Source organism: Montipora capricornis, chromosome 14, assembly GCF_036669925.1.
Source record: "Montipora capricornis isolate CH-2021 chromosome 14, ASM3666992v2, whole genome shotgun sequence".
NCBI classification, from domain to species: domain Eukaryota; kingdom Metazoa; phylum Cnidaria; class Anthozoa; order Scleractinia; family Acroporidae; genus Montipora; species Montipora capricornis.
The window spans coordinates 38481749-38493360 of record NC_090896.1 but is presented as its reverse complement, the minus strand read 5'-3'; the positions used below and the strand labels follow the sequence as shown (position 1 = coordinate 38493360).

At 39.0% G+C, this 11612-nt stretch overlaps 1 protein-coding gene across 1 annotated transcript in view; it reads right to left on the bottom strand.

Moving 5' to 3' along the window:
• LOC138032750 (fibrillin-1-like) overlaps positions 1 to 11612 on the bottom strand; it is a 51200-nt gene that overhangs the window by 22759 nt on the left and 16829 nt on the right. The window contains exons 10-12 of the mRNA XM_068880461.1: positions 1582 to 1704; positions 1093 to 1215; positions 455 to 577 (exon numbers count right to left, since the gene is read on the bottom strand). Of these exons, the coding sequence (XP_068736562.1) occupies positions 455 to 577; positions 1093 to 1215; positions 1582 to 1704 (369 nt within the window). The remainder of the gene's footprint in view (positions 1 to 454; positions 578 to 1092; positions 1216 to 1581; positions 1705 to 11612) is intronic.

The window sequence follows — 11612 nt, the reverse complement described above, 5'->3', positions numbered from 1 at the left end:
GTATTGACAGCCTTACTCTTTACCCTGTTCACGGTTGTTTAATTGAATGAAAAAGGCAAAAGAAATAAGGGAAAAAATTCCTGTTTGGTGTGACATTCAGGGAGGAGGCTAGGGGAGGGGGGTACTGAGATGAAATTAAAATCGATAAGCTCTTAAGCGTTACGTTAACGGGATAGACGGGGGACGGGGTTGAAGAAGTGCATTCATTTGTATCTGCAAACAAAAAGGAAAAGCCCTTTAGCTCCTAGTCCGAAAAAAACCAGTCGCAAGCCAATTAGGTACCCTCTCAAAGAGTATAGCTTAAGAAAAGAGCTTATAGCATAAGAATTTCAAATGAGAGGAAACTTGTACGCAACGTTCTACGTAAAATTACAGTTACAATTCTAGTAATTCCTAGACAAATGTCCTTAATATGTTTCCAGAGACGCTTGCAAATGATTATGTTTAACTTCACCTTTGCATATTTTCCCGTTACCAGTGTACCCCGGATTGCAACTGCATCGGTAAGAGCCAGGCGTATTGGTGCATGAAGCTTTTATGTGACAGACACGAGAGGACGCAGCGCATTCATTAACATCTACAAAAAAAAGTAAAACAACATTAAAAACCCATGAAATGTACTCTATCTTAACGGCCTTGCTCTTTACCCTGTCTCAGGTTGTTTAGTTGAATGCAAAAGGCAAAAGGAAGAAGGGAAAAACTCCCTGTTAGGTGTGACATTCAGGGAGGGGGCTAGGGGAGAGGGTGCTGAGATCAAATTGAAATCGATAAGCTCTTAAGTGTTACGTTAACGGAACAGACGGGGAATGGGGTTGAAGAAGTGCACTATTTTGTATCTGCAAACAAGAAGCAAAAAACATTTAGCTCCTAGTCCGAAAAAAAAGCCAATCGCAAGCCAGTTAGGTACCCTCTCAAAGAGTATAGCTTAAGAATAGAGCTTATAGCATAAGAATTTCAAATGAGAGGAAACTTGTACGCAACGTTCTACGTAAAATTACGGTTACAGTTCTAGTAATTCATAGACGAATGTCATCAATATGTTTTCAGAGACGCTTTATATTTTAACTTGCAAATGATTACGTTTAATTTCACCTTTGCATATTTTCCCGTTACCAGTGTACCCCGGATTGCAACTGCATCGGTAAGAGCCAGGCGTATTGGTGCATGAAGCTTTTATGTGACAGACACGAGAGGACGCAGCGCATTCATTAACATCTGCAACAAAAATAAAACAATATTAAGAACCCATTAAATGTAGTCTGTATTGACAGCCTTACTCTTCACCCGGTTGTTTGATTAAATGAAGAAGGCAAAAAAGAACAAGAAAAAATCCTTATTAGGTGTGACATTGAAGGAGGAAGGGGGAGGAGTACTGAGATGAAATCGAAATCGATAATTTCTTAAGCGTTAACGGGACAGACGGAGGGGGAAAAGAAGTATATTCATTTATACCTATAAACAAGACGCAAAAAAAAATTAACTGCTACTCCGAAAAGGCAAACGCAAGCCAATTCGGTACCCTCTCAAAGAGTATAGCTTTCAATCACATGACCAAAAGTGACAAAGGTGTTGTTACGTTACCAATACAGGTTTTTCCGTTGCCAGTGTATCCAGCCCTACACGAACATTCATAAGATCCTTCGTTATTCTTGCAGATGGCGTTGAGGTGGCAGGGGTAGATTGCTGCATTACATTCGTTGAAATCTAAAACCAAAATACAACAACCATCTAACATGAAGTTAAAAAAAATACTTTTCAATTTTGGACAGAAACCATCATACAGACATCATGCTTCCACTACCACTGTTTAATCCGAGTCTGAAAAGTTGAACATTTCCTCATCTTTACTCATAGAAGGCGTGTAAAGAGAGGAGTTTCACCAGGTGTTCACATAAGAAACGACATTAAGTTAATTTATTCCCTTTTAGAAATTACAGTAATATTCGATGGTAAGACCGCCGACCGAGTGGCTCAGGTGGTCAATCACCCGACCACTGTCTAGGGAGGTCACATGACAAAAAGAAAGACTTAGCTCCGGCCGAACCATCACGAACAGTCATTAAATAGCTGATTAGAGGGTGCTGCCTTTGTAACTGTAATTACATCTTTAAATGGTTACACTCTCTAGTCTTCCAGGTTAAGGACGATAAACCGTAGGCCCTGTCTCACAACCTTTCAATACACCAATTTCCAAAATGACCGCTATTTAGATATTCTTTTAAATTTTAAGCTTAAGAACAAGGCATCAAGGGCTAATTTGAATAATAATAATAATAATAATAATAATAATAATAATAATAAAATACTTATAAAGCGCTATTTACATAAGAATGATCAGTAGCGCTTTACTATAATCACTTAAAAAAACTTATCCAAGTGATATGGTGGTACAATTTAAACTACTTGAATAAAAATTAATTAACAAAATAAATTAATGAATAAATAAGAAAAAGGTTCGAGCCTGCCCGAAAAAGGTGGGTCTTAAAGTTTCGTTTAAAATTACATGGCTATTCCACAGACATGGCGCAGCAGCATGAAAAGACCTTGCACCAAGCGTAGGAAGCATTTTCTCCTTAGGGCCGATTTACACGGTACGACTTTGTCGCATGCGACAACGGCTTACGACAGGCCCACGACATGATTTACAATTGTTGTGTACGTCAGAAAAAATGTCGTATCATTTTAAAACATGTTTTAAAACGCTGCGACAATCGTAAGTCGTGTCGTAGGCCTGTCGTGAGCTTGTCGCATGCGACAAAATCGTATCGTGTAAATCGGCCCTTAGGCGGCTCCAGTAAAAGACTACTATTTGATATTAGATTATAAGAGGACTTTGGCTTAACAGTAATTAAATCACTTATATATGGTGGGGCAAGTCCGTGAATAGCTTTAAAAACTAAGATTAATATCTTAAAATGAATACGAGCGCGAACTGGCAGCCAGTGAAGATCTTGAAGTGCTTGTGTAACATGAGAATACTTGCCAATGTTCATAGCAATTCTTGCTGCTGCATTCTGAATACGTTGTAATTTGACAATCTGTGACTTGTACAAACCATACAGAAGACCGTTGCAAAATTCCAAGCGACTAGTTATAAATGCATGAATGAGTGCCAATAAATAATCACGGGATAAGTACTTTCTAATGCACCTAAAATTATGTAAATGATAGAAAGATGAATTACAAAGTTTAGTATGTGTTGACATACTCAAATAACTATCAAACCACACACCAAGATTTCTTACACACAAACTTGGATTGATGTCATATTCACCAACAGTAATACTGCACGCATTATTAATCTTTGCTAGTTGCTGTCTAGTTCCTATTAACAAAAATTATGTTTTATCATCATTAATCATCAATTTATCCGTTATCATCCAATTTCTTAAATCATCAACCCATTTATTCATGGCGTTGATAGTGTCATTCTGACAGGTAGTGTAATCAGGTTTAGAACTAAGGTAAAGTTGTGTATCATCGGCGAAACGATGCGTAGTTGGAAGATGTTTTTCAACAATTTTAAAGAGGTTCGATAAATAAATAACGAATAACAAAACCTTGCGGAACACCACAGTCAAGATCAAATTGGCGTGACATTGTTCACTGAACAGCAATGCGTTGACTTTTTCCATTTAGGTAAGACTTAAACCAATCGAGAGCCTTTCCTCGTATACCGACATCAGTATGTAGTCGTTTCAGTAGTACTTCATAATTAACAGTGTCAAAGGCTAAACTTAAGTCAAGTAGAATAATAAAAACAAAACAATATATAAATGGCGGCCATTTTGGAAAAAGGTGTGTTCATAATCCTGTCGGACGTAAAATGACCCACTCGTATTCAGTCGCAAAGTGTAAGAGGTGGAGTTCCCTTTTGTTATGATATCATTCAATCAAGCAATACTAAATTCGACGACTAGTAACAACTATTCTAACATGTTCATGTTCCTTTGAAAGTCCCCACCAACGCACATGGTTTCCCGTTTTCGGGGTGCCCATGTAAGTCACTCAGAGGCCCCTAAGGGGATCCCCAAAGGTTTCAATATTACAACACCCCCCCCCCCTCCCCCCCAACATGATTCAATGAGTCTCTGCGGCCTCCTAACTTGACGCCCAGATCTGGTTGTAATAGGAGTGTGCACTTGTTTCTGTCTGCGTCTCTAATGTCACTGGACTTAGCTCTGGTTTCTCAAGTACAGGCGCCTGTCTTGTACTCGAAGGAGAGACATGAGGTTGTGTACTCATGGGAAAAGCCCCTGTCCTTGGTGTCATAGGAGAATCATTTGGAACAGAGATGATCTGCCTTCTGTTTCTCCTGTAAGCACGTCCATATTCATCTTCCACCATGTATGATCTTGGCATCACTTCCACTTTATGCTATTCTTTCTCACCATTTGGACGAAAACGCACCCTGTCCCCAACTTCAAATGGAGGCAAATCTCTACTCTGCTTGTCATAATTAGACTTGGCATTATGCTGTCGATGATGAAGCGTTTTCAGAACATGATCACGATCCACTGGCTGTGGTAACAAGAGACGTCGATGAGTTGGTATCATTGTTCGAGTGTGCCGAATTATCAGCAGCTATGCATGTGACACACCAATATCTTCGAATGGGGTTTTGAGATACTTTAACAGTCCCTCAAATTGGTGTTTGTTCTTTGCAGCAGCCTTCTTAAGAATGCGTTTTGTGGTCCGTACAGCTCTTCCCTCTGCACCATTTGATCTAGGATACTCTGGTGAGCTGGTTGTATGGGAAAATCCCCACTCGTCAGCGAATTTCTTGAACTCATGCTTTCTGCTCAACAAATGTCTGGTGTTGCTGTACTTTCTCCGGGATTCCAAACCTGGCAAATCTTTTCTTCAAGTTGTTGATAACACAAATGGCAGTTTTCTGGTGAAGCAGTTCTACTTCAAAGTACTTCGAATAGAAGTCAGTAACTAACAGGTACGTTTGGCCACCAGATTCAAACAGGTCAGCCCAACTACTTGCCAATGGAATGTCATGAGGATGTAATGTCTCTTTCTGTTGTCGGTTGCGGAACGCATTACACACGGCACAGTTGCGCAGTCATGAAAGGCCAGAAAAGATAATCCCTCGCAAAGGAAAGGCTCTTGCTCTCTACCATGTGAACGCCATGAATTTCATCTAACACTTCAGCTCTCAACGTTCTTGGCACTGCAATTCTGTCTGATTTAAGAAACATGCCATCCTCAACACTCAGCTCTTCTCTGAAATTCCAATATTCCCGGGAAAATTCATCAACTTGTTCTTTCTCAGAGGGCTATTCTTTCAAAACGTATTCCATAACCACTCTGGATGTCTCATCAGCACTTGAGCTGTCCTTGAATCTCTTCAGAGTACTTTTTTCTAATCCAAATTCCTCAACAAGATTAACTCCTATGACATCTTCGGGTTCACTGAATGGTTTAGTTTCACTGAGAGGCGCTCTGCTAAGGCAGTCTGAAATGACCTGCTTTTTTCCGGGAACATAACGCACCACAAGGTCATACTTGGTGAGTTTGAGCAACATCCTCTGTAGCCTGGGAGGGGCCTCATTCAGTGGTTTCCGAAAGATTGACTCCAACGGTTTGTGGTCTGTCTCAACAAAAACTCTGCCCCCATACAACACTGGAAAATTTGGACCATTTATAGACTTCATAAAATGTCTGTAAATAATAAATTTACAGACTTTAACACTTAACTCCATAAATATAAAATCTTTGTAAATTTATTTTACAGATATTTTACAGAGTTTTGTTGAGTAAATCTATAAAATGTCTGTAAAATGTTTATAAATTATTGGAGCTACAACAAGAGGAAATACTTGAAATTTACAGACTTTATAAAATCTTGCAAAAATGTCTATAAATCGAAAATTTACAAAGATTTTACGCCGTTTGGTCATGTCTCATAAAATGTCTGTAAATTGCGCTCTATCATCATGCGTGTCCTGTCTAAGTTACCAAATGGTTTTGGATCTGTATGCCCTGTTCACGATGATTTTGAGTGTCGAATATTTATTACCTAATTAAATTATATGGGAAACTGTTGAATTAGCCCTGCATGTTGCACTGAGTTCGGTTTATCAAAAGTTCGCCGGTTGCAACCTATAAAATGCCTATCGGTATGTGTTTTAATAGTTCGACTTGGATCAAGTCTTAGGCCCTGTTGATATGGAGAAAAGTTGTCCTCGGAAGATGGTCACCCTCCCAGCCGGGTCTTTAGCTAGCGTTTATGTGAGAAAAGAACTAACCTTTATTCCTGAGTCAAGAGCTGCCCGGCTCAGTTTCGATCATCAGGAGACTGGGAAGATAGTACTCGTGCATTCTCTCATCATCTTACCTCGACCAAGTTGACCACACTGAGCGAGCCAAAGTGTTTACATGGAATAAAGTTGGCCTGGCCAGGAGGGCGACCCTACCGTTGACAAAGGGTGACCCGGCTAGGTGGGTTTCCCTTCAAGCCGCGCCATTTTTTTCCCTCATGTAAACAGTTTACTTAAACCGCATTTTATAGGGAAATGTAGGAAAAGTTGACTGGTCCAGGGTAACTCCGGTAAGCGAGTGACCCTTCTTCCTGGGACAATTTTTCTCCATATAAACGGGTACTTAGGGCCTCACAAGATTAGACAGTTTTAATTGTTTACAACAATTGCAAAGGCCATAAAATCTATGTAAATTGACACAACCCGGCCATAAAATAGTTTTTTTGTGTAAATTTCATGTAAATTGCTGGGATGAATCATGCAAATAACATGTAAATCAAGGCCTTTGTGATATAGGAGTCCCAGCAGAGAATGAGATTGAGAAAGTAATGTAGGCTAGTAAGCAGACTTTACCATGCTCCTTGAAAAAAGAAAAAAAAATAGCATTGGTGTTTAGCTGCCCAAATTAATCGTGCGGGTTTCAGTCAATTAACGTGGGTGCTTTCATAGCCCGTAGCTGTAGGTGAGAATTACTTCTTATGAAGTAATGATCGAAAATCCGGCAGCCATATTTGTTATTCTAAATGATTAGTATCCAGTCTCTTGAGAAAAACAGAAAAGGAAATCTCAAAGGAACACACTTTACCCCGTTCCATATTTTGATTGAGGAAATTTGCTCTGCACCTTTAAAGCAGACAATTCTCCCCGGTTTTTCCACCCAAAATGAAAGCGCCCCAGGAATCGCACTGGGCTCGCAACGGGTTGTGATTGGATGTTGGCACAAAGAGAGGGATTGTGGACATTTCACAATAATTACATGATGCAATAACTTTGTCCGCCATTATGAATTGCCTCGCCGCAAAGACTCTGGGAACGAGATCGGTTTGAATTATCGGTTTGTTTTTCGCGCGGGCGATCAATGCATGTGCTCTTCCTCTCTTTTTCCCTTGTTGGACGACCAAAATTGGATCTTTGCGATTCCTTAACATTTTGTGCGGGTGAAATGGCACGCATTCCACCAAATAAACCCAGTAAACATCGACGGATTCCGGAAGAAAGGGCAACGACAATTCAGGTCAGATAATCAGCATTCACCACAAAGATACACGCCAGTGACATGATTCAACCTCAGACAGTCTCCGAAAGGGTTAATCAGTGAAGACTTCATGGCAAAAATAGAGACCTTCTTCAAAACGTAAAGGGAGTTCTACGAACGTTTGGAACAAAGGGTGGCCTGGCCGAACAGCTACATTTAGCGAATGGGCGGGAAGATTCAAAAGATCCGAAAAGCAAAAGACTGCCGGAGGAGTTTTCGGTAAGTCGTCATCTTACTTACAAACCTGATTTAAGTTTAAATGGCTTCAAATTTTAAAGTTTTGTTCCCTTCTTCCCCGCCCAATTTACTTTCAAACTTGTACCCAGCTTTTTGCTCCCTAAAATTGTTTATGTCGCCTTGTTCCTAAGACATTTTGTCATTTTTCCTCTGTTCCCCAGTTCAAAATAGCCATCTTCCCTCGTTTCCCAAAACGCCAAGGAGGGCCTCAGCACAGTCATTACTTTTGCAGACCTACTCCCTTAGTAATTTCACTTTATATTGTATTAAGGCCATTTAAGGCAATAACAATAATAACGAATAGGGAATTACATGTAATATGTGGATCTCTGTATAACCAGCCCCTTATTTGCCACTTGCAGATGCCTTGTTCTTCAAACGATGCCACTACAAGAGCACTATAGTGGCCGGTTATTCTGTAGTTACTCCCTTGTCACATGTATAACTACATGTACCTTCACTGGTTTCTCATGCACGAGGAGCCAGAGCAAGCTAAATTTTGGACTGGGCGCTTAATAAGATTACTCCTTTGACACTAGATTTCACTGAAAGGTCGGTTACACTTCAGAAGAAACCGCCTGGGAGATTATCTCGCTTTGGTCTCCCATTAATTGTCAATACCTCCGTCAATCCCACCCAAATAAAGTATCTTGATGACAAATCTTATTTCCATCAATTTGACCAAAATATAAATAATTATCTAATTTCTTTGATTGTCCAAGATAAGGCAGTTCTGTGGAATTGATCACTAGGTTATTGTTCCAGATGTGCTGCAACAGTATTTGCACAAATTTCGACTTCCCGACTGGGTTCTTTTGAGGCCAGAATCCCAGATGAAGGGTGGCAGACAATGATGATAAATCTGACAAAATTAAGTGGAACAGGAGCAAGTACACGAAGCTTGTAGCTATTTTAATTGACATTCTTGTGTATTTGGGAGGTGAGCGGGAGGAGCTGGGTGTTTGAGGTCTATGCACAATCACAATCCTTTCAGGTGAAACCTGGAATTACTTCTTAGTGATCTAAGTGCACAGAAAACGCAAGTTAAAGCATGGCCTAAAAGTTGATGTGAAAGAGTATACAAAATTAAATTTACAGCTATGCTATTAATAATTAATTGTGTAGCATATACCTGAGGTATACAATCCTTAACTCACTGTCACACCATTTTACTTTGTAACCTCTTGGGTAGCATATATAATAATTTGTGAAGCATAATTTAGCTTGTTATGTGGAGCCAAGCTACTGTAATAAGCAAAAGATCATTAGGATAATTTGTCATTTGTTTTGTTTGTTAGTTTGTAAATTTTTACTAAACCGATTGACTCCTGGGAGTTTACTCTGTGTAATGCCAGAGGATTTTCTGATTATTTTGTACTTTGCAACCACCTCATAGTCCCTACATTGTCATGGTGGGGTTGCTTGTGTGCCTCAATGCCCCGGAGCTAGCCCAATGAGAAATTCAGCATAGGAAAGTGCTGTTTGTTGTTTTTGAGTAGAGGTCAGACTGAAACAGACTACATATATGTAATAGACAGAATACAGCCTTAGGCTGCTAGCTGGATACTAGACCTGAAGTACATTCATCAGTTTCAATGTAATCTTTAAAAGTATCTATAATATTAAATTATTATTGCAAAACAGATTGCATTTTAAACAGTTTCTTGTATTTGATAGTCTGTTTTTGACTTTTGTTATCAAAGTATTTTACCCTAACAAGTTCTGTCTCTCTCGGGTAGTCAGTCCATTTTTTACTGTTGTTATCTGAAGGCAGAATCAATTTTGTAATTTATAATTATTAAATTTACTAATGAGTTCTGTCTCTCTCGGGTAGTCAGTCCAGTTTGGACTGTTGTTATCTGAAGGCAGTTTTTGTAATAATTATAATTATTTTGTGCAAATGAGTTCTGTCTCTCTCGGGTAGTCAGTCCAGTTTGGACTGTTGTTATCTGAAGGCGGAACCAATTTTGTAATAACTATTATTTTGTACTAATGAGTTCTGTCTCTCTTGGGTAGTCAGTCCAGTTTTGGACTGTTGTTATCTGAAGGCAGAACCAATTTTGTAATAATAATTATTTTGTGCTAATGAGTTCTGTCTCTGTTGGGTCGTCAGTCCAGTTTGGACTGTTGTTATCTGAAGGCAGAACCAATTTTGTAATACAGTAATTATTATTTTGCGCTAACGAGTTCTGTCTCTCTTGGGTAGTCAGTCCAGTTTTGTACTGTTGTTATCTGAAGGCAGAACCAATTTTGTAATAATAATTATTTTGTGCTAATGAGTTCTGTCTCTGTTGGGTCGTCAGTCCAGTTTGGACTGTTGTTATCTGAAGGCAGAACCAATTTTGTAATACAGTAATTATTATTTTGCGCTAACGAGTTCTGTCTCTCTTGGGTAGTCAGTCCAGTTTGGACTGTTGTTATCTGAAGGCAGAACCAATTTTGTACATACAAAGCATAATTATGTAAATTGAAAATAACTGAACTCAAAAAGCGAGTTATGCATATTTGCCACAGTGTTGCAGAATTGTGCGAGCAAGAATTACTCTAAAATCCTCGCGAGAATTGCTGCACGCCACACGAGCTACACGGGGCAAAGTTTCTGGAAAACGTTCCCTGAATGTCGTTTTGTGGATTTATGCTTCTCCGTTGTGACTTAAAAAGGTGTAAAAAAAGTTACTAAATATGTCAGAAGCGGACTCTGATGCGATATCTGCGACACCTAAACTTGCGAAATGAGTTCTTGAGCTACACTTAATGATTAGCTAAGGGTGATTTCAAATCACCGTAAGCTCATTTGCATATATTTTTTTGTCGGCCTAAGCTCGTCATGGTAAGATACAAGTTTCTTACAATAATTCCTTTAGCTCTTAGCTTCATTATTCAGTTTCACCTACACAGGAACATTGCTCATGAATGGCAAAGTGATTTGTTACAACATTCTTCGAAAATGATATTATGAAATTATATAAATTGATTGATTGACTGGTGTGACTCTTTTCCAGGGCCTTCATGTACTTCAACCACAAGATGCAGTGCTGAAGGAAATTGAGCATTGAAATTTAATTGGAGGGAATTTCCTGAGATGCAAGAAACAGACAGTGCTGATTGCAAATTGTGATACAATTGTGAATAATAATTGATGTCTTTGTGTCAAAACTTGGGAGGGTAGAGGTTTCATTGCCATTTTGGATATACCTTGTGAACATTATTAGGTCAAACTGTTTTAGCTGGGTCAAGTAAATTTGTTCCAGACATCAGGTAATTATGGAAGAGTCGAATGCTCTCACAATGAACTGGGTGAATACAAGGGAGAAATATTCACTGCAACAATCAGTGACTTCTCTGTTCATATACTGTAAGTTTTATGACAAAAATCAAGAAAGGTTTCACTGTCCCTTGGATCTGAGGAAATTGTCAGTCATCGTTCAATGGCAAATAGATCAAACACAAGTGATAATTATCTTTCTAATAAACACATCTGCATGTGGCAACAATGATTTAAAGATAATTAGTCATAGCATACTAATTTGTAGTATTTTTCATCTGAACTGGCAGGTGGCACACCTCATACAGTTGGATGTAACTTGTAAATTCGGTCTAACTATGCAGTTAATTTGTCATAGTATACTAATTTGTAGTATTTTTCATCTGAACTGGCGGGTGGCACACCTCATACAGTTCGATGTAACTTGTAAATTCGGTCTAACCATGCAGTTAATTTGTCATAGTATACTAATTTGTAGTATTTTTCATCTGAACTGGCGGGTGGCACACCTCATACAGTTGGATGTAACTTGTAAATTCGGTCAAATCATGCAGTTAATTTGTCATAGTATACTAATTTGTAGTAT